Source organism: Diplotaxodon limnothrissa, linkage group LG1 (assembly GCF_057381915.1).
Source record: "Diplotaxodon limnothrissa isolate DT_005_m linkage group LG1, D_limnothrissa_male_GT1.1, whole genome shotgun sequence".
Classification (NCBI taxonomy): domain Eukaryota; kingdom Metazoa; phylum Chordata; class Actinopteri; order Cichliformes; family Cichlidae; genus Diplotaxodon; species Diplotaxodon limnothrissa.
Window position 1 is genome coordinate 35,778,956 of NC_140596.1, and position 27,599 is coordinate 35,806,554.

The 27,599-nt window shown below is 40.3% G+C and overlaps 1 protein-coding gene across 2 annotated transcripts in view; it reads right to left on the minus strand.

Annotated features, from left to right (window-relative positions):
* mpped2a (metallophosphoesterase domain containing 2a) overlaps positions 1 to 27,599 on the minus strand; it is an 80,175-nt gene that overhangs the window by 27,443 nt on the left and 25,133 nt on the right. For both annotated transcript variants that reach the window (XM_085357822.1, XM_085357830.1), the window contains 2 exons: positions 23,990 to 24,171; positions 15,506 to 15,731 (listed from right to left, as the gene is read on the minus strand). In XM_085357822.1, coding sequence (XP_085213948.1) covers positions 15,506 to 15,731; positions 23,990 to 24,171 — 408 coding nt within the window. The remainder of the gene's footprint in view (positions 1 to 15,505; positions 15,732 to 23,989; positions 24,172 to 27,599) is intronic.

Consider the following 27,599-nt stretch of genomic DNA (forward strand, 5'->3'; position numbering starts at 1 on the left):
AGCACTACAAGGGATCACTAACACCGCCCAAAAGATCACCTGCTGCCCTCTCCCCACACTGGAAGATCTACACAACACCCGCTGTCTTAAAAAGGCCCAAAACATCATAAAAAACTGCAATAACACGTCTGAATACTGCTACAAAAAAAATGTCCATCACGCCACTCTTGTATTAATCTATGCGCTAACTGAAGCATGTATGTGGGGATGTATGTGAATGTTTGTTGATACCGCTTATTAACACTTTAAGTATTCTATTTATTTTATTATTGAATTTTATTGCTTTATTTATATTTTGATATCGTTAGGGATGATGCAATGATCGGGGACCATTTTTAATTTCATTGTACCTGTGACAATGAAGATTCTCGGCAAGATTCTGATTCTAGTTTATAGCTAGTATCACTATTTTTGGAGCCTTTTATATCCTTTTCCCTAACAACACTTGCACTGCAAACAATGTTCTGACAATGGATATAACTACTTGTTTAATATTACGTGCTGATATTGCAGATGGTGCATAAGGCATGGCGGGAAAAGTATTAAGACATTCCGACTTGGCCATCCCTCCCAGTAAACCTGTGTGCAAGCCAGACTTTGTCGTGACAGATGCAAGTACTGCAAAAGCTGGTTAAACACACAAGCTCTCAACAGCTTTTCATGTATTTTAGAGTGACCTGGGCACTTTAACTCATACCTGAGTTGCAAAATTATTACAGGCTAGATATGACAAATGTCTTGGGTTTTTTAGTTTGTTATTTCAGTAAGCTTCTCTTCTGTGTCTTGTATCTCTATATTCTACTTGCACTGGGGTACAGTCCTCTTCTCTTTTAAGGTGCTTCTAGAGCAAACAAACAAACAAAAACAAATCATCTAATAGATTGACCAGGTGGGTGCACGTTTAACATGCGTGCACACTCTGTAAATCAACACTGCATGATTGCATGCTGGAGCCACAAACAACCATCTTGTCTCATAGGCTCCAAATCGCCAACCAACCCATTCATTATTCCTTAATGTGGCTGATTCTCACTATTCTCTCTAGGAAAAGACAAGAAAACAAAACAAAAACCCAAACCACTGCCACACTTTCCTGCAGGAGAAAACAAACACAGCAAACAGCCTATTTAATTGAAATAATCCTCTTGGAAATTCAGTGCACCATACAGCTGCTGCAGGAAAAAGGAAAAGTTTGTGGGTCAGACACCAGTAACAGCGACAGTCGCTTAACAGCTGAGGCAGATACAGATCACAAACCTAAGAATGACGCAGATGCACAATAAAGTACAATTTTCCATGAAACACAAAACAAAAACACACAGGAAGGGTGGAGAAGTACATTTTAAGGGGTTTGCTTATGTGTCATCCATTTTGAATGAATGTTTGAACATTTGCTGTCACAAAACAAAAGAATTACCTAATAATGAAGGCAAACAGCTTTGTAGTAAGCCTGAGTGCATTTACTGCTGGTACTTGTGCCGTGGGCCTGCATGGCCCTGAGAACAACCAAGGACTTTTTGTCACGAGCACAAACCAATTCCTGATGCAAACAGGACCGGCGATCTGCAGCTGCATGCTGGACCTAAGCTGAAATGCAGCAAGACAATAAAAACATGGTCTACTCATCTCTACTCCATCATCATTAAGTAAAGAGTGGAGAAGGCGAACAGTCGTTATGTTACAGCTCACAAACCAGCAATCATGTACGAACATTAAATCAGAACGGACACTCTTTGGCTTCAGGTTAGAGGAACTCAGTGCTAAAAGCAAGAGCCAAGTCCTTGTGACCCCAGCCAAGTGGAGCATACAGAAGACAATTCAACACGTTAGCTTGCTGGACAAAACAGGTCATAATAGGGCTTTCTGCTAGCACCATAAGAATACTATACTGTCTGTTCTCAACCGCCACAGTTTTTCCATCATCCCTTTTCCCTTCTGCATTTTCTTTCCATCTCAGTTCAATTCAGTTTACTTTTATTTATATAGTGCCAACTCACAATAACAGCTGCCTTATGGTGCTTTATATTGTGAGGTAAAGCTTTTATAATAATACAGACAAAACCACAACCATCAGATGACCTCCTTTGAGCAGCCACTGCTAGATATTCAAGCGTGCATGCAGAGCTGGGTCTCCAATTCACTGAGCATGGCTTCCAGAGCTGTAAACGGGCTACATTTCGTACAAGTATTGTAATTACTATAGAAGGCCGAGGAGGAGCTCAACATCTGACACACTGAGTGGGAAACTGCGTAAGGGACAGGTGAAGAAGCCATGCTGCCAAACAAGCGAAACCCTAAAGACAAAATGAGTAAATTTAGCAGAGTGTGCTTTGCATAAAGCATGTGAAGAAAGCACTGTTCACTGTAAAGGCTAAAAATGTGGAAAGACAATAACAGGAATATAACAAGATAATTTTTTTCTATGATGTAGTGGTTATATTGTTCTACATATACTGGTTTCAAGAATGAGAACCAGATACATTTTGATTAAATATTGATAAAATGTAATTGCTGCCCAGTTGTTCTCTTGGGCCTTTGATAGCAGATGACCTCACGTGCTCTGTGTGTATTTTTTACTCATTACATGCATCTGTTGTCCCTTCTGCCCGATCAGGCCTGAATCTGAGGGTTAGCAGTCTAGGATCAGAGGCTCTGCAGAGCATTGCGTGGTGTGCCTTTCTAATTAAACCTGACGCTCCAACTGAAGCCTGCCAATCCCAGGGTCAAAGGTCACCACCCAACCCCTGATACAAGCAGGTACTCAGCCACTGTGAAACAGGCTGAAAGGCAACCCCCGCCAACAGTCTCCCTTCCCCCATTTATTTAGCTCGACACTTTCCCTGGTCCTTGCTTCTCCTTTGCTTTTCCTTCAATTTCCTCTACTGCTTCTCAGAGTTTTGTCTTTAAAAAAGGGTGGGGGGTGGGGGGGAAGCCTGCCTTCATGCATTTATCTCGTCCTGACATAGGAGAAAAAGTAGAAAGGAGAAAAGGAAAAGAGCAAGGGGAGGAAGCGGAAGAGCTTTTAAACAATGACTGAACATCTATAGGAAACTCGCACTTCAGAGGCCTTTTAGGTATGAACGTGTGGGAACCATCTCTCTGAAGGCCATCAGCAGAGGGCTAAACATGTCTGAAGAAAAATAAATATACTGTAGGTGAAGCAGTTAACTGCTGCACGCTCCTCTCATGTGAATGATCCAGTGTGTTCATCAGAACAAAGGAACAATGTTGACCTCTACATATCTGTTCTGTAAGAGACAAGTGGAACAGGACCTTCTTGAAATACAGTGAAAAATTCTTTGGGGATGCTGAGCTAAGGAGAACAACTGCATCAAAGAGGTCCATTTAATCACAATCACAATCATATATATATATATATATATATATATATATATATATGCAAAAAAAGAGTGAGGGAGGGAGGACAGAAACTGCTTCAAATGCAGCGTGAAAGTTCCTTGATGAATTCGGTCCAGCGAAAACTAACCTGAGCTGTAAACACAAGTCACACGGACTCAGAGATCTCTTGTTTACTGGTCAGAGTTGTAGCAACAGGCCGACCCTGGAGGTCAGACACGACAGGCTGCAGAGGAGTAATCACTGCTACTTCTTTTTGCCTTTTAGCTTTCCAAACCAAGATCAGCTGCTGGTTGTTAACATCCAGCTTAACACTTTCCTACCCAGAAACTATTGTGTTGTTTTCTTTGTTTTCTTTTTTTAAATGTAGTTTTCTTTTACGTGAATTTACGTGTTCAATCCTATTCTAGTCTCGTCTAGTTTGGTGGTTTATCTGATATGGAGACACATGCAAACACACTGACAACCTGAATGCAAAATTACAATGTATTGCATCAGATGTTACAGTTACCACCCATCGCTGGGTGGATGGGACATGGGACATATTTATCAGCATGAATCCAGATAATACATCAGATTATTACACATTTTTTTTTATTAAATTTATAGCAAATAAATATTTGTGGAACAGAAGAAATAAGTGAACACAATCCAGTCTTCCATTTTCTCAATCATTTACCCCACTTAAGGTCACAGATGTCATGTGGTGGAATATTGGGCACATCTTGAGTAGGTTACTACTCTTTCACAACGAGAGACACAGAAAGCCAGAAAAACACGTTCTCAAAAAATGGATATATTTATATAGGATGCAAACTTTTCTTTTGGTAGGTTATATTTTTATTAAAGATCAGAAAGACAGACAAAATGAAAATGAGTCCAAGAAACACATCAATCTCTGTCAACGCAACCAAATTTAGCTTAAGATGAGATGCATCTCCTCTTCACCTCCTGTTAAGTGTCTCACAGCCACAGATGGATGGCATTTCTCACCCTTGTGCAAAAAATCAAGGGCTTCCACATAAAAGATGGAAACCATATTAGGTGAAAAGAGCCAGGTGACTCATAGCAGGCAGTTCTGCGGATTGATGTCATTTTTTTAAGTAGAGACTGTGTTCTATATTTCAGGTACATTTTAGATGCATTATTTTCCTTAAGTTTGGCTTCACAAATTTAAGAAGAGGAGGAAGTTTCTATCCCAGGGATGAGGTCACTGCCATCTCGGATAGTGTGGACCGAGCTATCACACTTTCTGAAAAAACACACACACAAGCACCAACAGTCTGCTACACCATGAGAGACGAAACACAGCTTTGGCTCAGCAAAATATAAAATTATTAGTTTCATACACAGAACACTTTTTTTTTTGCCCGCTTTACAGCTAACTCATGACTGTACCGCTAACATAAACAGAGCAAACGTTTGAAATTATTCATCATCCTTGGAGAAAAGGAGGGAAAATGTGACACTAAATATCAAAATCAAGGGCAACTTTGGTTTATTATGCATTAACTTTATATTTTTTCATTTCTAACAGAACTGATTTTCTGATGAAAACAGAAATCCTACAACCAGAGACACACAGAACAGCTTCAATCCAAAATAACAAAAACAATCAGTCAATACAAACCAAAACCTGATGTCCGGAGAGGCTTCTAAATCGATACCAAACTAAATGACTAATGTGTCTTTTATTGGATCCACCACAAGTGTCAAGAAAACGTCACCACAATTCCCACAGCGTCTGGATACGAAATGGGCTGGATCAAAGCAGATGGAGACAGCCGGGCTTCTTGTTGTCCCCGTTGGGAGATTCTGATATGACACTAGATAAATGTCTAAGTGTTTCTTCTTGAAAAACTGTAAACCTCTACACCGAATCTGGCAGCCGTGCCAGCGTTTTCATGGAGCAGATTTAAGTTATGCCATGTTAAAGTAAAACAGCTGTCACCTGGAATGAAATTCATTGTGATTTCACTGCAAACAAAAACTTGATCTTATTTCTGCAAACTTGAAACTTAACAAGCTGACAAGATTGAAAGCCAGAGTAAATGGATTATCTTTTCTTTTTCCAAGTGAATCTTGCACTTTAGCCCAGAGATCCAGAGCAGGATTTTGGCTGTGTCAGCCTTTATCCAGGCCTGCGAGTGTATGATGGAGCGGCCGGCCGCTGCGTGGAAGACCTCTGCCTGGCCAGCCGGTGACTGATACGAATGAGGCCATGGAGGAGAGCTTTATTAAACGACTGCAAAGACCCATCACTCTCCTTCTGACATATTGGGGGCTCACCTTGGGCTGGGGATGGGAGGTGCAACCAGAAGCAGTCAGAGAGACGTAAAACACTTAGTCGGCCTGTATTAACACACCGCTGTGAGGATGTGCACTACAGTTGTACTTTTTTCCCCTAGTACACTACACATTTTACTTTTGATGTTCTTGTTGCATAATGCCCATTTGACAAATATACGTGCCTGCATGTGTATGTATATTGTGAGTGATTTGGAAGGAAACACTAGAAGCCATTATAATGTGGAGAGTGACCCTCTCACTCACTCTTCTGACGCACACACTGGAAACACTTTACACAGCTGCTAACCTGGATGCCCCCATCCTGCCTCCAACACCAGCTGCAGGAGGCTCCACACAGTCTGCATCTCTGTAACTCTGCAGCTGTAGTAGCACCCATGGGTGCGCACATACAGCAGGCGCATCCACCACAATAGAGCCCAGCTAACAGATGCTTGATGATTTCTGTTTTATGCGCCATTAAGCTAAGGTGGCACCATTTGAACATCAATAAATCATTAGCTCATTAATGAGCTGAAATATTGCAGTAATTAATGGGACACTTGGAAGTCTGTAGTCTGGGTAAAAATTTATGATTTTTTAGATCCTTAGATATAAAAGTTGTCGGTATAGTTCAGTTTCAGATGGTCACCTAATTTTTAACTCTATGTAAACTTTTTGCACTACACTAAATGTAAACTTCAGAAGGAATTTAGTACTAACAGAATGTATAGGCTTTAATATAATAATAATTAAAAAAAAAAGAATAAATGAATCGCTCCACTTCAGTAAAAGGGAAACTAAGAGCATGACTATAAGAATCAGAGTCTTGAGACTGAAGTCAAATCTGATGAATTGCTTTAGATGCTAAAAAGACAAAGAGGGCTTTTGCAACAGGGATTGAATGGGTTAAACTCTTTAAAATTAAAGATAAAATGTCTTTAAACCCTGGTAAGTATTAGACTGTTACCGTGAGTTTATGTTCATAGGTTGCTGGTTCCGACAGTCTTATTCTATATTCACATTACTTGTTTTAACCCATTGTGAGAGGGGTTAGCTACTGAGATTAGTAGCTAAGTTATTTTTTTTTCATGGAAATCTGAGAAGAGAATGATTTGCATTTTAATTTATGAGGTAGTTTATCAAACAGCTGTACATTAATTTTCTAAGACATATTGCTTCCATCCATTTGTTTTCTATGACATTACAAGAATTTCTGGATAAAAAATTACCAAAGCCATTGGCATGCATTTACACAGAGATGAAGTGTTTAAATTGCTGTTACCACTGCGTGGTTTGAGCATAATGTGACGCGTCAGGTTCAGAAAGTTTCACTGAGTGAGGTCTCTGCAGAGTAAAAGAAAGAGGGCAGAACGGCTGTGAAGCCCTTGACTTTTTGGTGACGGACATTTATCAGGGCCCATTGCCTCATTGGAGATGTGTTCTCACTCTGACAGGTAAAATAGTGTGTCACCACATGTGTGTGCGTGCGTGTTTTTTTGTGTGTATGTGGTGGGCAGACGGCCAACAAAAACTAACAGAGGCTGGCGCCAACAGAGAGGTGACTTAGGGGTGATTAAGCTAAAAGCAGCCAACACAAATGCCAGATCTTGTTGACGTGGACAAATGAAAATAGCGCAAGTTAAAACTGCCTCCACTCACCTTACTAAAGTTTGGAAATAACTGCGTAACTGTGAGGAAATTGTTGTAAAGAGAGAAAAGAGAAACATGACTCTAGTTTTTTAAGTGCCAATTAGTGTATGCTGTTAATAGAAATGATGAAATCCTTAACATTGCATATTTGGCCCATAACGACCTCCCCAACCGATAAGGATGGATTTGGGCCTAAGAAGGAAAAGCTATTTCGACAAAAAGAAGACATAAAAGTTAAATGGAGAATTCAGCGTCACACTGCGAGGGAACTGTGGTATATGTAGGACTTTAGGATCAAAGTCCAAAGTAAAGTTGATACTGCTGACACATTTCGGTTGATGTGCTGTAGTTATTTAGTTGATATAAATAAATCCACTGTGCAGTTTTGCTATACTGTAACCTGGCAGGGCTGTAACCTATCCTAGCTACCAAGCACATCCTGCACAGGCCGCTAATCTATCTCAGGGCTAACACAGACAAGACAGACAACCCATGTGCACACACATTCACAACTACAGCCAATTTAGAATCACCGAATTAAGCTAACATGCATTTTTATTTTCAGATTTTCAGCCTTCTTTTTGGTTTAAGGACCAATTAAAGATTGTAATAACCTGCCTCTTGCCCTACGACAGCTGGGACAGGCTCCAGCCCCTCTGTGGCCTTGCATTAGATAAGCAGATGAGGACGGATCATGGTGTGCATAAAAAGAGGTGGATAGAAACCAAACTGTTGTTAGAAAGGCTCTCTCTTAAAACAAAGTCAAGTAACACAGTATTGTTTAACATGTAATCTGTAGCATAACGATTTGCAGTAAAAAGTAAAAAGCTTTGGATCAAATGCAGACAAAAGTATGTGGTCAGGGTGTTTGTATAGAGTATCTATCTGGGGAGATGGGGAGAGGAGGCAAAAATGACTTCAGAGGAACATGCACGCGCACACACACACGGCTGACCTTTACAGTGAAAAATGAATACATGAATACAGCTAAAATCTGCAAATGACAAATCTGCATTTGGCCCTCCAGGTTTCCCTGAGGTGTGCATCAGAGAGTCAAATGAGGGCAGTCGGATTTAATCTGCCACCTCTGGGAGGCACACACTTGGCACACACTGATTTGCTACTGAACATACCAAGCAAACCTTGATTGCGATTTCGCTGGTTAACAGAATAAGTGCTGAGAAGACCGACAATGGGAGAATGAAGAAAAGGGAAAATGAAATAGAACAGAGGAGAAATGAAAAAAAGGAACAAGATTAAGAGAAAAAGAAAAAAAACGGGGGGGGGTGGGGGGCAGATTTGAAAAGTAGGAGAAACCTAGTCACTCTAAAGTGGATGGCAGAAGGAGGAGGGCTGGGAGGATAAAGGAGAGAGAACACAAGGATAACTAACAGTTTAACCTTCAGCCAAAGAGTTAAGTTGTGGTCAAGTCCAGAATCACAAAACAGGCCTGTCTCTACAGCGAGCAGAGCTTATCAGAGTCTGAATGCACGACCCACCCCTCTACCAATGTGTGCGCTGATCACGCGGTGCATGAAGACGATCCATTTCTAATTTAAAACAAAAACTACCGCTACAACATTATGTTTAAACAGCTTGTTTAGCCTGACAAACACTGACAGAACCCAAAACAATACAGCAAACAGTCAAAAAAAAAAACCTGGAAAAAACAAGTCACTCGGAATATTTCAGAGTGAGCAAGGACATTTTATAGCAGCTGAAAAGCTCCATTTGATGACAGTGCTGACCTCTGAAGGAACAGAGCGTCCGACAAGAAGGCTTAGTTTGTAAGTAGCTACAATGTCGCCAAGATTTCAGAGCCACGTATTTTAATGGCGCTAAATTATTCAATTATATCTCACACAGAGAAAAGACCCTGTTCATACTTTAAAAGCTGTCCAAATATAACGCCTGATCTGTAGTTGGTAAAAGGCAGAATCAAAGTCTTTGCTCTTCAGTGTCTCAGCGCAGATCTTAGCATTTCAAGTTTTTAAACCTAAAGCAAAATCCGCAAGACTGCAGGAACGGGACTTTACTTTTATACCGTTTAGAGAGGCCAGAAAAATGGAAATGATGTTGGTATTTAAAAAGTAGATTAATATAAAGCAAATTCTGAAACTCAACAACTTTCTGTTTAGTTAAAATATTTTTTTCCCGGAGCATAAACACCTCATCTGAAGAAAATCCCAAACTGTCCAGCTCCACGAGACCTTCAGCTGCTCTTAAAGAGTTTTGATTGACAAGGTGCAGAAGCCCGCTCATCCTTCCACAGTGTGCACATACGAGGAGGGGAGGCTTAGCTATTCGGTCTGTTAAGCATCTGTCATTAAACAGTGCGAGTTGTGTGTCTTTCACAGTACACTGCTTTCACTCCAATCACCTCTCTTTTCCAAACAGGAGTGAACCGGGCCCGAGCACGGCTTTACTCAAAATGTTCCAAACGCAGCACCGGCAGCCACGAGGCATTAGAGTGTTTACCAAGTCAAATAAAATTAGCTTCTGATAACGACAGGAAAGAGGTGGAACATGTTTGTTTTAGAACACACTGTAACGGACACGTGGGCATCCGCTGACAACATTTTGTCCTTTGTAACACAGAAGTTGCATTCATAGAGCGGATATCAAAATGCAAATGGTTGACAAAAAATAACAGAAAGGACGTTGACGACTAAAGAATCACCAAAGCTAATCTTTTAATCAAACAATTCAAACTGTTCCTGGTTTCAGCTTCTCCACTGCGAGGAGCTGCTGCTTTGATTTCCAGCTGAACCGAACAATCAGCAAGTAGATGTCACCCAGGAAAGTGCAGGTGTGATCATTTCAAAGGCCAATTTACAAAATAATAATCAGGAGCTCAAACGACAAAGAAAGAGCACTTTCACAAGAAATGTTTTGTGTAACCTCTTGCTAATCGCTTCCATACATCACCCCCTTTTTCTTTGCCATTGAAAGCTCAAGGATCTTTTCTTATAGAAGACATTTGTACAACATTTATTCACCATCTTCCTTTTCATGTTTCAGGAGCTGCATTTCGTTGTTCTCAAGGAGGTTACTGTAATTCAAACCCTTAATTCAGCCACAAGTGGAAATAGTTCAGGACAGCAAAAAAACCCAAAGAATTTATTTTGTAGATTTTTCTGGTCAACTTTTTTTTCTCTCTCGCATAAAAGACATGTGCAGCAAATACTACAGAGTTTTGTTTAGGGGAGGAGAATGGCAGGAAGGAGTTCTTAGATTAAGGATCAATTCAACTTTATGAAGGCCAGCCAGTTTCTTTTGACTTTACTGAAATGGTGTCAAGAAGGGAAGAGAAACTTAATTTTATAACTAAATACTGATAAAATGAAATAAAAATAATTCATAGCTCAATCTTTAAATCTTTCATTCTAAAATAAGTCCGGTAAAGAAACCGAAGTGAGGAAGAAAAGCTAAGAAAGGTTTGTGGCTAGAAAAAGGCCGACAGGGTCTAAGGGCAGAATTTAAATACCTCTGCTTTACATGCTGACTTGTAAATACTATGAAGTACATAAAACCTGTACAGTGGTTCTAAAAATCACAGAGCTTGCAGAAGGCCAAGATGTTATAGCCTCTCAGTAAAGCACAGACTTATGTTACAAATTTACCTCCCAAACTCCTACAGCTAGTTAACCAACACACATCAACTATAACTATTAATAATGATTTTCACCTGTAGGGGTTAGGAGTACGTGAGATGGTAAAAGTAAAAAAAAAACAAAAAAACTTGATGTCAGAGTCAATCAGAGGCAGAGTGAGGGGGGTGATCTCAGAATATCAGTGGGAAAAATAACAGTTCACAGAGAGTTCACTTCTCTTTGGAGCTGCATGATAGCGAGGAGTTTGCATCTCTGCTCATCTCTCAATACATTTTTTCCCCCCTCACTAATAAAACGAGCAGCACGGGAGACACATCAAAAATCTGGGGCATTTTTTCCTTCATAGCTGGTTTTCAGATACTCTAGTGGAATTAATTGACCGATCCAAGTTGCCAGCAAAAATTTACCCCATAATTAAGCAACCACAAAGCTATGTCAGTGGTGAAGCTCGACCTTTTTCAAATCCACCTTTATCCCTGAAGAGCTGAGTTCAGAACAAACTTTACTTCTCAGTTTAAGGAGATTAGAAACTTGAATCCATTTGTGTGGGAATATTACTTAATTAAAAAACAGATAGCTGCTCTTCAGTCATTGATCCAAATATTTTCACTGCAAATGGAAACCTAATGACCTGCTGCAGACAAATAGAAAACGGATTATGCTGTCGTAGAATCTCATTTTCATGAATAAGACCTGCACAGTTACCATGGCTGGTAACTGTGCAGGGGCGGCTCTAGCAAAGTTTAGCCAGGGGGGCATTAACAGGAAAAGGGGGCACAAAGACATACTTTTCTTTCTTATTCTCATTTAAAATGTCTAGCTTTTAATAAATAATTATCTGAATCTTACACTGAAAGTTTTAATCTGATGTAAAATGTATAGAAGTCCATTACTGTATAGTAAATATTAAGTAGGGATGGGTATCAAAACCCAGTTCTTGTTGAGAACCGGTTCCCACTGTTTCAATTCCTTGGAATTGTTTGCCATTTTTGCAAACGATTCCCTTATCGATTCCAGTCGCCCCGAATGACGTCACCATGTTGCAGAGCGTCATTTACCTGGCAGGAAACATGGCGGCTCAAACGCTCAAAAGTTTGGCTATACTTTACGAGAACGGATGACAACAGGGCAACTTGCAATACTGTAAAGTAGATATTTCATTTAAGGGAGGAAACACTACGAATATGCAAAAGCATTTGCTCACAAAACACACGATAACCTTAAATGAATGTCGTGTTTTTAATTCCGCTCCGGACTTGTGAATCTCAACCCAGCCTTATTACAAAACCTGCCATTACTGTGCATTTAGGTGACCATGATGAGAGAGAAAGACAGAGTCTGGCTGGCGCTCGCTGGCAGTTGTCGCTGCAGTCTACCGGTAGCGTCTCCTTTCAGGCCAGGCCTTCAAAGTGAAAACAATCAGCTCTTTCATCTTACATGCAGAGAGTGGTAAGTGGACTCAAAAACTAAAAATCAGGTTTTTCTTCTCGGAGCAAACAAGCTTTTGAAAACAGAAGTTCAAATCACAAGAAACATCCAGACTGCCTTTCGATCATTTTTTGTACCCGTCGTTAACAATACATATATTTTAACTAGACAAGGCTGCTGCAGCAATAATAATAATAATAATTATTATTACATTTCACGTGTTTTTAAAATAGGTCACTGGGGATATGAACAAATGAACTATTTATTAACATATATGGGAAAACTGCAATATCTAAAAGGCATGATTTTCTGAAAAAGGCTAGTGGCATTTATCATGAGACTAAAAGTTGCCACACACACACACACACACACACACACACACACACACACACACACACACACACCACAAACTGTATTTTCAGGGACATTTAACTCATTCACTGCCAGCCATTGGCAGTGAATGAGTTAAACCCATTGACTCATTCACTGCAATTGACGGCTATAGACGTCAATGGCAGTGAATGAGTTAAGAAAATGAATGAAAACAGATGCTCATTAAAACAATTTCTCTGGTTAAACCACCCAAAACTGGAGAGGTTAGTTCAGACAATACAAGGACAACCTGCAGTGGTAGAAAATGTTCACTGCTCAGACATGTAATTATCTAAAATCTGGAAAATAGTGACAAATAAAGATTGATAAATAGCACTTCAATTCAATTCTGTTTTATTTGTATAGGGCCAAACTACAACAACAGTTGCCTAAAGGACCTTTTTTATGCAAATTAAAGATTGGAATAATACAGAGAAAAACCAACAATCGAGACAACCCACTTGGCAACAGTGGGAAGGAAAAACTCCCTTTTAACAAGAAGAAACCCGTTAAAGCAGGAGGTGGTTTAGGGAGGGCAGCTAGCTGCTGAAAATGGTTGGGTGTGAAGGAAGGTTGCGGAAGAGAGCCAGAAGCACAGTGTTAATTTCTTTACAGTGAGTACTTTCAAATTGCTTGTGCACCTTCAGCTTTTTACTCTGTAACAACCTGAACAGGACATTTAGAAAAAAAAACCCATTTTCTTTGCAAAGATCTTTATTGTGGCTCTGACTGCTTTGATGGATGTTCAGGTTTGAATATTCATTTCACATCAGGTTTTCACTCACGTAAACATAATCAACTTGCTTTTAAAGCAGTAGCAGCAGCTTAGAGGACGACTGAACCCCGAGCCGCATTTATCAGGTGGTTGTTACACGCTACATTTCCTGAGTGATGCTGTCGGGGCCCGGCCTGTAGCAGCAGACCGCTGAAGGCTCGGAGGGGCTCGGCCACCCAGGCGGCGAGATGGCGAGCTGTTGATGAAGTGAGGGGTCACTGCAGGGCTAAGTGAGACCTCACACTGGACAAGGAGTCCAGACCTCAGGCCACGGTGGCATATGGGTGTGAAGGAGTTGAGGAAGCTGAGCAGGAGTAGGTGTGGGGGGGGAGGCCAAGCTGTCCACTCGGCCTCTCACGAGACCCCCAGCTGTCACAACAGACATTTACCAGGCCTCACACTAAACACCCACCAGGGAGAAGGGGAGGGGTAGCATCCTTCCCCTTTCAAACAGAGGGATGGAATAGAGGAAGGACGGAGGGGAGAAAAAAAAAGAGTGTAATCTCATCTTCCTGCTCCTGTGATGTCTGAGGAATGCTGCGTTTTGCCCCCGCCTCTTCCCTGCCACTCTCCTCTGCCACTTCTGAAGCCAGGCTGCAAACCTGCTAATTATAGCCGCTAAAGGATGAACGTGTGACCTCAATAGTTATTTTAGGTCTGCTGTGCAAAGAGAGCAGAGACAGTCACAGCAGGACGGGGAAAGCTCCAGCCTAAACTGTCACACAGCAAGACACACAGCTGCAGTGCAGGCGGGCCAAGGTCAGACTGCAAGACTGTTCAGATACTGGGAGATGACAGCAGCTCACACTGAGCTACAGAGGTTTCTTTCTATTTGGCTTATCAAGCAAAGGCAAATGGATCAGATAGCTCAATAAAAAGGACCTTAAGACACTGGATACTGGCAAAGAAGGAGCAGTGGTCCAAGATCACCAGGACAAAACTGCAGCTTCTGGGATTCATTAGATTTAATTTGATAATTTGTTTTAATTTAAGACTAAAATAATTAGTTAATTATCAGATTAACAGATACAGACACATATGGACATTTCTATGGAGTGAATCACTGAAAAAATAACTCAAGGGTGGATGAGTGTGGCGATGTTTTAAGCAGAGATGACCGATGGTTAGATTTACTGCAGGTTGTACGTTATGGGGCTGCTTTCATATAGATGTACATTTAATATAGCATATATTAAATATATTTGCTTTACCATTCGGCTTAATCAGGTTTTATGTATGGTGTGTGTGTTTTAAGTTTCACCTTCCTAAAAGATCTCCTCCAGAGAACTATAAATTCTTAAAATCAATTAGCGAATGGATGATAGCATTCTTTAAAAATATGAAATATAAGTATTAAAATAAAACACGCACATAACAAATCCTTATCTGGTGTGGATTTCTACTTCCATGGTGCAAAAATCCATGCTTTATATGAATATTTATAAAAAAAAAAATACGGGACAGTGTAATGCTACTACTAAGTACAACAGTAGATTCAGCAGTAATCTCAGGAGAGTTTTCTTCATCCTCAACTCTTTGCGCACACACTTCTCACTGTAAGAAGAACTCCCCTCTGCAGTCGTCTGCTGAATGAACGCCTCTCACACCATCTCCGTACCCAACGTGCTCCCCTTCCAGCATTACTCCCACACCTGAGAGGCTATTCACAGCGTCCTGGTACCACACGTATCACTTAACCCTGTGTCAAAACACCGGTGTAACATAAGCACGAGGTGCAGGCGAAGGTCCTGAGCTCATAAAGGAATGTGCGTTCTGGGAATAACGCTCTGCATGTACGAGAGGTCCCTTGCTGTGAGCGTGCAGCAGACTACAGAGTTACTGCAGCGAGTAGCTGGAAAGCAGCCAGAAACTGACAGACTTGGAGAAGGCATACTGTCACCTCAGGGATCCACAGCACGATGAGACAGAAACGTGACTCAGCGGTTATGCTGGGCAGACAGTGAGGAGAGCAGTTTTAGTCATTAAAAAAAAAAAACAAGTAAACAGGTGGCACTCTTACCATGGTGTCCCGTATATCCGGAATCCCTTTATGGTGACGTCTGAGTCCTGCAGGTACACACAGTTTGTGAGCAGCGACTGGACATTGTCAAAGTCCTCTGGTTTGAGCTTCGACACTGAGGGGAATCGGTAGTAATCCTGCTTGACCAGCTCAGCCATAAAGTCCTTATCGAAGGTCAGCTCATGGTTCCCCGCGATTACTACCTTAAACTCATACGGTAGGCCACCTAGAAGATAGAAGAGAAGCCAGGGAGAGGATGGTGAGCTGAAGTCCCAAATCCACACATAAATCTACACACTAAGCTCTGGTTGGAATTGTTTTCGGGGGCTCGATAGGCAAGACTGCCTTCCTCAGACATTTTTAACACTTCCGAAACACTAAGTGTAGTGATATGGGACTTTTGTGGTATATTTTTGACCAAAAAAATTAAGAAATAGTGAGATAGATCTCTCAGAGTTTTGCTTATTATAGCAAGTTGGACGTTAGAGCTAAAACTCTAATAATGACCTTAGTCTTTTTATTCCTGTAGATGCAATCTAAAGAGAGCCTCTCATCCTCTAACATCACTGGTTGACAGCATTATAGTGTCAAAAGTAAAAACTTAAAGAGACCTAAAGGTCAGAGTATGGATAACATTTAAATTGATCTGATCCTTTGAAATTGATTTGTTGTGCGTTTCTGTACAGATCTTTGTCAAAGGCTTTAATATCCTGTCCTTCAGTTGCAGATCTGTTATGAGCACAATACGTGATTCAGCCTTAATATTATTCTTCTGCCAAAGCAGAGGCTGAGAAACATCAAGGTTTATACACAAACCACTAAACCAAGTTTCGAGAAACTTGCAGGAGAGGTGGAGGCCAAACAAAGCGAGAACTCATTAACTTTTGATGCTGATCTGGATCACTTTCTTTAAAACTAGCTTTGCTGCTCTCCTAGTGCCCCTCTGCAATATTAAATCAATGAGAAATGAAAGAAACATTAAAAAAAGTTCACTTAAACTGAGAAAAGTTTAAACCTTTTTTCTTTTGACCAAATTTTTTTTTTAATTCATGGGAGTTATACAAACATGGCATACACCAAGGCTTGGCACGTTATTTGTGTACCCTGCCTTAGAGTTTGCCCTCCAGTCCCTAGATCGAATAAGGTGTTCTGAGTCAAATCAGATTTAGCAGTTTTTTTAAAGGCTGTTAATTTATCTATATCGAGCAGTTTAAGGCTGAACAGCATTTTATAAAAATCACACAGTAGCTGTATGTATTTTCCACCTACTCCCTCTCTACAGAAACAGCAGTTTATCCCAATAGTTTGTATATAAAGAATACACTCCCTCAATCGCTCCCTGTATACCTAACCCTGAGTACAGATCAGGGCTGGAAAGAAACTCAGATAATTGGAGGGAAAAATACCCTCAATTCAGACAGTCAAAGAGGTTACAACCACAGCTGACGGCTCAGTTTGACCCCAACAGACTACCGTCTATCTCTGTAGATGCCAGGCAGCTGGAAAAGGCATGAACCTGAACTAAATAGCGAAGAACATCTATTACAATTCTCATCCCCTCATCTTTCAACTTCTGCTGTGCCCTTTTCGCTCTCCTCTGTCGAGGTGATTTGTCCTGGTACCCCTTCGCCATCAAGAAACTGACTTACTACTTTATTCCAGCCGACTGAGCACTCAACAAAAGGGCCTGGCCTTCATCACCCTTCGACTCACTCTCTATATTTCTCTTCCCCCCCCCCCTCCTGGATTCTGTGTTTTAGGCTTCCTGGTGCTCTTGCTCCAGTCCTCCTTCCTTTGTCTTCTTGAATGCCCTGCGGAATATGTATAGACTAATATGCAGGCTCATTTTGTATAGTCAGTTGAGAAAAAGCCATGAGAAGAATGAGCTCTGAGGGAGCGGTAGTACTCTGCCGCCCCCAAACACAACTGTTAAAACACACAATCTGACCACAGCTAATGATTTTTGTTTTAAAATAACAGATTAACCTCCTGGGATTTTCTTGAATTATCTAAAAACTGTTTGGTCTACAAAATGTTAGACAATGTTTCTTTAGCCAAAAAGTCTTTCAACAAGTTTCATTGTTTAGTTACACCAACCTCCAAAATCCAAACATTTTATGCTCAGTATCAAATAAAAAAAAAAGCAGACGTGCGAGTCTAAGCTAATGCATGTTTGGCATTTCTGCTTAACAAATTATACAAATTATAAATCAATTATTAACATCCTTCCAGATTAATTTTCAATCATTTCCAAGCGCATTCTGTCAGGTATTGGATCTACTTTAGTGGGAAGGTTTGGATAAAATGAATACTGACTTGTTGGTATGCTAATGAATTCATCCTGATTACTTAAGTACATTTCTTAACACACGCTGCCACACTTGCTGGCTGTCATGCCATATAGTTCTATCAAAGAGTGACTGTTCATACCTGGTACTGTAGTGGCCTTCTGCAACAAGGTACGAGTCTGGTTTTTGTTTCATAATGCATACACAATTTAACAAGCTGTGAACGTTAATATATGGAACTTCAAAAGAAAAGGAGTTGTGTAATTGCAGATGTTACACAGTCTAAATATGAGATGAAACACACACAAAAATGACACTAAACGGATAATTGTGCAGCCAGCATCCCTTGGTTGTCCAGATGAAGACAGAGGTTTGTATTCAAGCAGGTTTAAGCTGACTTTAGGAGATCTGCTAAACATGCTCAGTAACAAAAATGGTAGAAATTCAGTGTGTGTAACACTACAGTGCTATTACAGTTTTATAAGTGAGATGTCTATATCCATCTATAAAAATGGAGTTTGACAGGAAGGTAGGTGATCCCGGTTTTGTGTAAAATGCTTTTCTGTGCTTTGTTTTAAGTGTTGCCATTTATAGAAGAATGCTGTGATGCAAGCGAAGAGGATAAATTGAATAAAATGCTGAATAAAAAGTCCAATAAAGAGTATTTATTGACTAAAATTGGTTTGGATTCATAACGGAAAGTGGAAGAAAAAAAAATTGAGCATATTGCTCAATTTCTGCAGAGGCAAAGACCAAAACTGGAACTAAAACTAATAGAAAGTGAATGCAAGAGAATAAAAATTCAATCAAAAGACATCAGCTCAAGACAAACAAAAAGTCTGCCACATCCAGCTCAAGTGTCTGTGTGTGTGTGTGTGTGTGTGTGTGTGTGTGTGTGTGTGTGTGTGTGCGTGCGTGCGTGCGTGCGTGCATGTCTGGAAAAGAGTGTGTGTGTTCTCTAATACTGGAAATGAAAGAATCATGGCTCCCCGGTCTATAGGTTTCATTCCCGCTGCTCTAAATTAGCTCTCAATGCATCTCGGGATCATAAATTCCAGTGTAAACTTAAATGAGAGCGCCGTCTCTCAGTCCCCCAGCACTCTAACTGGATCACGCATCCATTTGTACGCTCACACAAAACCCAAAGCGAATCATCCGACACCAGGCAGGGAAAATCTGGGGAAAACATAATTACCACCAAACTCCGTCTCCATTACTCCACTGGGAATTTCTACTGCTTTTTATTGCTACCGTGATACATCTAACAGAGTCCTGATGCTGTGATACACCTGGATTTATTTTTCATTCTTCACCAACAGCCAGAGGTATGAAGGAGAGTACAAAGATCAAAACAAAACTCTGAAGAAAACGAAGCACTGAAATGTTTTGTCATACCTCTCAAAGAGGCAGACGAGACATTTAAGACGACATCTGCACATTAAAAACATTTCATTTAGAAAGTGTTTTCCACAGTGCAACACTAAAAATACACACTTTGCCAGGGTTGAATAGGAGTTTAATAAATCATCCTTTTGTCTGTTTCTATAAATTCATCCCTTAAGACATGCAGAGTAATCAAGCTATGCAATTTTATTTAAAAACCTATTTTAATTAGAGCCGAAACAAAAAATATACCCCTATTTAACAAAACAAACATTCACTCATTAGTCAGTATCTAGATATTTAAATATCAGGGTTTCAGCTCAGAGTTGGCCTATGTCAGTAAACATGACCGGCAAGAATACACTCCAGTGTTCTGCCTTCCTACTAAGAAGCCAAAGGAAAAAGATATATAAAACCCACCGACCTCATTAACATTATTTACCTACTTACTTCCATATATTTTGAGATGAATTTAGTCATTTTTGATCATGCTAGTCCCTTTCATAGTTTGTCTCTTCAACTGTCACCGTGTGTGTGTGTGTGTGTGTGTGAGCTGGAGGGTAGAGCAGTGTGTAGTCAGTGAGGTAAGACATGGAGAAGAGAAAATAGTGAATAGAGATGATGACAATCCAGCATCAAAAGCTTCCCAGCAACTGTTAATTACTAGAAAACAAACAATGGACTGACATCATTGAACCCCAGTGTCTGATTGCAGTGGAGCTTGTCCTAACTATAGCCTCGCTGACCTACTCGTAGATACAGTCTATATGGAAAGAATTCACTGTGGTTCACTCGTTCCACACAGCGTCATGTTACAACCTTATTCCAAAATGGATTAAATTCAGTTTTCACCACAAAATCCTACACACAATATCCTATAATGACAAGGTGAAAGAAGTGTCTTTGAAATTCCTACAAATTAAAAAAAAAAAATAATAATAATAAAATAAAATAAAGAGGTGCATGAGTAGGGATGGGAATGAAGAAGAATTTAGCGATTCGAATTGCATCAGCAATATGACTTATCAATTCGATTCCTTATTGATTTTCACTGGGTTCTCTTTGAATCTCCACCATTGGTAGAGAACAAAACAGAGCAAAGAAACCAAACACAAAAAAACAAACAAATGAAAGCATTTATCCTGTGATCGTTGGAGGGAAAAAAACATTAATGAATGCTAATGATGCTATGTGTGTGCTGGAGGCGTAAAATGTGGATATTTTACATCTCTAAGATGATGACCTCAAATGCTGTTTAGCAGGGGGGAAAAAGCACAACTGAGAAAAACTGGAGAGGTTTCGGTTTTTTTGTTTGTTTATTTGCAGCTTGATTAGGTAATTGAGGTGATTGTACGTTTTTAAGTTGGGCCAAATGATTTATTCTTTACCCACACAAATGCGCGCGCACACACACACACACACACACACACACACACACACACACACACTACAGAGCAGCTTGGGAGCAGCTTAAAGTAGGAGATCAGAGTCAATGCTCAGCCATCAGACAGTCCGGGTCAGGGAGATCTTGCTTCTCAGCATCGATCTCCAATGATCTCCTCCAAGAGGCCAAACAGCAGTCGATGGCCCGGACAAACTGCTGTCTCCTCTGTAGTGTGAGAGGAGCAGATAGATGAGGCGGCACAGACTTTTCCAAAAAAAAAAAAAAAAAAAAAAAAGCTGCACACCTACAACAAATTCCTCCTCCATCACAGAAAATCTGTTCAGATTTATCTGATGAGACCTCTGTTTTTCCCCAGTTTCAGCTTCAATAATGCTTTGTACCATTAAGATACCTACCTGCAGGACGCCGCTTCTGCCCAATAATTAAACTGTGTTACGCAACTGTGTTGACCTGGCAAACATTCCATACATTTTAATCTGGATCGTTCACCCTGAGAAACACTGAAAACAATTACTGAACTGCTGTGCCTGACAAATGTAAAAGACGGTCTAGTCTCCTGGTCTCACTTTCACTCTCTGAAACTCTGCTACATCAACAAGGTCCAAAGGTGACCTTTAAGCCAATATCAAACCTTTGACAAGTACTTGGTTCACATTCATTCGAAGCTGTTAGCCATGTAAAGCTAACAGCAGAAATGAAAGAGCCACAAGATAAATAAACTACATTTCTCTCATTGTGGAGGCTGCAGAGACCTGTGTGTCATCTGAAGAGCAAATGATAAATATGATTAAAAAAAGAAAAAATAATACAGCACAATCAAATAGTTTCCATTTTAAATTTAATTATGTAAAAGTGTAACGATGCCGAAAACTAAATTCATTTATTTAAAGGTTTTTTCCAACAAGCAGCTAGACTACCCCATTGCCATTTTCTACCTCTTCCACTCTACATCAGTCATTTGAGTTGGAGGACCAGGTGTATAGTCTGCAGACACACAGTCTTCTATGAGGCATTAGCAGGCAGGGTGCTCCCAACTACACAAAGTCATTTTCCACTTTGCTCTGCATCGATTCCCCATTATGGCCAATATCTCTGTTTTCACTCTGGATGAACAAAGCGCACAACCACGTCTGCACACGCAGACACACACGCAGACACACACGCACTGACTGTCTGCGTTGATGGACAACCTCCTGGTGGGGCCAGGTGCTGTTTAAGGGGGAAAGAAAAGGGACGTGTAAAAGCCAGCATTAGTGTTTGTTCTTTTTTTTGGTATGAGTGCATGTATGATGTGTGTGTGTGTGTGTGTGTGTGTGTGTGTGTGTGTGTGTTCTTTTTTTTGGTATGAGTGCATGTATGATGTGTGTGTGTGTGTGTGTGTGTGTGTGTGTGTGTGTGTGTGTGTGTGTTCTTTTTTTTGGTATGAGTGCATGTATGATGTGTGTGTGCGCGTGTGTGTGTGTGTGTGTGTGTGTGTGTGTGCGCGCGCGCGCATGGGCAAAGCACCTGAGAGTACTTTAAAGAGTCAAGCTGGCAAAGTGGGCGTACTACTGTGACTGACAACCAATCACATTCAGAATTCATAAAGCTGAAAATGCAGACTTTAAAGGTTTAAATGTGTTCTATCAGCTCTGACCAACTTTTAACGTTTGCAGCAGGTTTTGAACTTTCAACACTCACATTCAGCCTTTCACATTGTAGTTTGAACTGTTTAAGATGCGTCTCAGTGTAGAAAGTCCTCTCTCCTCTACTCTTCATCATGTCTAGCAATATTTTATGTATGTATGTATGTATGTATATATATATATATATATATATATATATACACACCAAGGTAAAAAAAAAATCTTAGTGTGGACTGACACAGTGACAGGAAAGTAACCCTGGTCCATAAAAATATTTGCAATGTATCTGCAGTCATGTGTTACATGTTACATGGAGTATAAGAGCAGTAGGCTGTGAACTCAACAAGACTGTGTATTAGGAGTGAAATGAAAATGCCTTTTCAGCCAAACTCTATTAAAAATGAATTAAAAAGTGGATACAGAGTGTTGGAGAAGTGGATCATGCTGCAGGAAAGGGCTGAGAAGTTTCTGTAAACTAGATTTTTATTTGGCTGTGAAAATTGGGTCAGTGCTAGAATCCACTGTAAATGCAGTGAAAGCAGACTGACTGCAGCCCCTGTCATCTTTGGAGAGGCACAACTTTGACAGCCACCTTTCAACTCTACAGGGGGGCAAAGTGTTTGAAACTCAAAACACAGATTTCGAGGAGTACTACTTCAAAAGGTTTACAAGCTAAAGGTTTCCACTCTGAAAATATGAAAATAAGTCGTGACAGGTTCATAAATCAACTTTAAAAAAAAAAAATCAATGTTTATTCTCTAAAATTAAACGTTGTTTTCGTTACAGTTAAATAACACCACCACCAATGCCACATGTTCAACATTTTCCATTTTCCGTCCACTTTTCAGCACACAGATCAAACTACTGAAATCAACGATATGCGCTGATTGAACACAAAGTGAGTTGTTTTTTTTTTGCTGATGAACTGATTTTGCAGGCCATGTTTATTAAACCCCTCCGGCCAGAAATATTATGTAGGGCTTGACAACATCGTGAATTGTCTCTGTGCGACAGTTCAGAACATAAGAGCTTGTGAGGGACTCCAATTCGTCAAACAATTTCCTTCAGCAGTCTTCACTCTACATGCTCAGGGACTGCAATCAAAGTTTAAAGATTCTTTCAGCTGCTCAGCTTGAGCCCCCTCCTGGTCTTGAACCAGGGAGACCAGGGGGTGTGTGAACGTGTAAGCCACACAGTCATAAAGCTTAAAGGTTAAATGTAATTTCAGGACACTGTTCTGGCTGATCAACAGACAAATGCAAACAGTTAAAACTAAAGAAAAAAATAATTCAAAATCCTGAAGTACTATAGCCCAGTCTAGTTAGTGGTACCTACTGATTTAGAGTGTGAGAGGCACAGGCATGGAGCATGTGTGCTTCTACTGAGTGAAACATGTCTATAACATGGGGCCAAAAATGGTTTCATGGGTCCACAAACAAAGCACTGGCTAACGGTTCTGAAACCACACAACTTGGAAAACACATACACACATGAAAGCTAAAGATTTACCTACAGCATGGGGCCAGAGGGAGAGGTGAAAGGTTAACTGATCCAGGGTGTTAGGTCAAAGGGGTTAAACTGGACACTTTAGCACAGCAGTTGGGGCTAAACAGAGGGGAGGCGGAGGGGTTCATTGTGTTGTCTGGTTAACAGTTAAACATGCTTCAGGCCCTGCCTCCTGCTCTTTAGAGACTTTGCATTTGTACGTGTTTGTGTGAGAGAGAAAAACAATGCATGGATCTAGAACAGCTGTACTGAGCATGTGGGTTAAGTAGTTCAGTACCTAGCCAGTCGTTGAACTTCTTAACTTCAGAGGGCAGGCCCAGCTCAGTGAAGTCACCCATGTGCAACAGCACATCGCCATAGGGCATCTGGATGCCATCTGTACGCGAGTGTGTGTCTGAAACACACACAAACCTGGTGTGTCCCGCTGGCTTGGGAGTGTCATACGGAATAGGGTCCACCCTGAAAAAGACAGAGAGAAAGTTGTCGTCACTAAAGCTGCATTACATGACTGACTGGGACCTGACTAGCTCTTTTTCAGTAACTGAATTAATTACCAAAGACTATTTAGTGATTAATTAGAGTCAGTATATTGATCGCAGTACAATCTCAGTGTGTGGCTGTTGTCACAAATGGTGATTTGATACATTTTGCCACCATTTGTGACAATAGCTACATACTGAGATTGTTTGAAGACACTTTACCGTCTATTAAAAAAATAATAATAATTGAATTGTCTGTAGGACCTGAGCTTCGACTTTCTCAAGAAATTTCTATTTACCGTGTCATTAACAAAAAATTAAAAATAATGAAATTGAAAGTAGTCAAACCTGATTTTTATTTATTCAATTTCCAATTTTGAAAATGACCATCTGAAAATCTTCTCCCCATTTGTGATAAAATATAAAGTATCCTCAAAACAAGACTTTTGATTTTTTTAAAAGAAGAAAATATATACTAATTTCACAGCAGCTTTTAGAAGGGACACAGCAGAAAATAGGACGCTTAAAAAGATCATTTGTTGTGCAAAATAAATTACACGGCTCACAGGATAATGCATGTAGCAGAGTAAAATCCATCTCAAAGAAAAGAGGGGACATCACAAGAGCACCGAAAAAAACAAAGAAAAAAAAAACAAAAAAAGTGTAGTGTGGACTGGAAAACAACCAGTTTGCTGTGGCTGATTTCGGCACATAGTGAGGGCAATAGCTGTTTTGTGGCATCAGATTGGCTAAAGAGATGGTGAATTAAGGCATTTCTGTGTCCTTTCTATCCATTATCTAAAGAAAAATCACTTAGACCCAAGTCTGGCTGAAAAGTAACTCCTTTATTTAGCATTTTGTTTGTTATAAGCACTTGTGTTAAAAGGAAAGAAAAACCTGTATTTTTTTCCTGACAGGAGGGAAAAAAAATCTTGTCTATAATTGAGGTCTACAATGTGCAATCCTCCACCACTCTGGCACTAGACCATTATTTCATTAGAAGGGATGTCACTCCGTCGACAACATCAGACACATAATCAACACTGCAATCTCCAACCTGACAAGTATGCATGTGCACACACACACAAACACACACACAGAGTTAAACTTGCATGTGTGCACAAACGTGGCGTGGAAACAGCCAGAGAAGCAGATGAAATCAAAAGGTTTCAGACTGGAGGAAACGCCATTAAAGGAGATGGAGAAAATAGGCACTTTTGCACAAAAGAACATCTTATCTGGTCTGTGTGTGTGTGCGGCTGTACTTGTGTGTTCACATTTTCACGTTTTTTTTCTGTGCCACACAGATCAGAATATTAGACGTGGCCAGCCAACAGACAGCCTGGATACTGGTGCTGCTCCCTTTTTAAAACACTTTTTGTTGAGTTAAAATGTCGCAGGATTGTGTTAATAGTAAGACAATGGTGAACAAGCTGGTCACTGTCTGTGACAAACATCTCTAGTGTGCAGTCTGCTGTCGGTCTGATTCCAGAAACCCTCTCTTAGCCTCCGTCAATGTCAATTCTCACCCTCAAAGGAAAACCTTACGTATGCACAGCATTCAACCTCCAAAACATTACAAATACCACTCTTCAAAAAGACGCGACTTCATTTAGTGGCTTGATCATACCCATCAGTGACCCCTACATAGAAGTGCTATGTTGTGATTTAGAGTATAATTTTTTTAATCAAAAGCCAAAGAAAAAAGGTGCAAATATATTTTCACCAATATGATTTAAAAAAATCAATACATGAAAGAATGACTAACTCACTGAATAGCAAAAATCATTCAAAAGTCATATTCATTGCTTTGTAGCACTGACCATAAAAGGCCTCGCACATTCAGAAATGCTTTGATAGAAACAGAAAAGTTAAATCCAGCTGACAAACTTTTATCATCTCAACATGTCTGCATCTCCATGTAGAACAACTGTTTGTTGTTGTTGACTCTACAAAACTACATGAACTCAATGTACTGCAAAAAATATGCTTAAACACTGACTGACATGCCAACGTCGCTGTGCACTAGGGATGGGTATCTGTTTCAATTCCTTGGAATTGTTTGCCACTTTTGCAAACGATTCCCTTATCGATTTCAGTCGCCCCGAATGACGTCACCACGTTGCGGAGCGTCATTTACCTGGCAGGAAACATGGTACCTAAGCGGCTCAAAGGCTCAAAAGTTTGGCTATACTTTACGAGAACGGATGACAACGGGGCAACTTCCAAAGTAGATATTTCATTTAAGGGAGGAAACACTACAAATATGCAAAAAACACACGATGACCTTAAATGAATGTCGTGTTTTTAATTCCGCTCCGGACTCGTGAAACCCAGCAGCAGCGGTAACGTTTGCACGTCCTCTCCCGTTAATGCGGCAGGTAAATAATCAACAACAGTGCATATTATGTTAGCGCGATCTGCCTTATTACAAAACCTGCCATTACTGTGCATTTAGGTGACCATGATGAGAGAGACAGACAGAGTCTGGCTGGCTCAGATGCTGGCAGTTGTCGCTGCAGTCTACCGGTAGCGTCTCCTTTCAGGCCAGGATAGACGAATGTCACGAGCAGTGACTAAGTTTGTGGTAAAAGGCTTGCACCCATTTGCCACAGCAGATGCCCCTATTTTGAGTGAATGTGTTTAATTGTAGGCAGGGACATTACTGGATATTCTTGTGTAATTGCTACAGAATAATTTATGTTATACTTTGTTATTGTTACAGAAGAATATTTATTTTATTATTGTACATTTACAATTTTTTTCCTGGGGACCCTGTGACACCCCATTGAAGAGCCGTAGGCTCTGGATCTCTTAAGATCTCACTGTTGGGTTTGTAAGGCCACGTTACTCCTAAATTTCTATCTTGTTCAAAGAGAAGATATAAAACAAAGTTCTAAGCTATTCGACCTTAGTGTTCTCCTTTTTTAAAAAGAATCGATAAGAGAATCGATAAAGAATCGAATCGTTAAACAGAATCGAAAATGGAATCGGAATCGTGAAAATCTTATCAATACCCATCCCTACTGTGCACTACATAAAAAACCCCTCGATTTTCAGACAGGAAAGCTTACAGATTCCCACCATTTATCAGCTGTTTACAGGTTGTGAGGTTTGCAGACCCCAGCCAACAGCCCCCCCCCAAAAACAAACAAACAAACAAACAAACAAACAAACAAAACTAACAGAAAAAGCAGAAAATGAAATGGGTCCTGAAATCCAAGACGACACTGGTAACCATAGCGCTGCATTGTTTGAACGTGTTAGATAAATGAAGGCACGCATACTTTAGCAGAATAATAAATACTTTTACAAGTAAACCACTGTGCAGTATTTCATCTGATAAAGCTCTAAAATCATGGATCTGTGACTCTTACAAAACTAACAATACCTGAAACAAACTTTCCC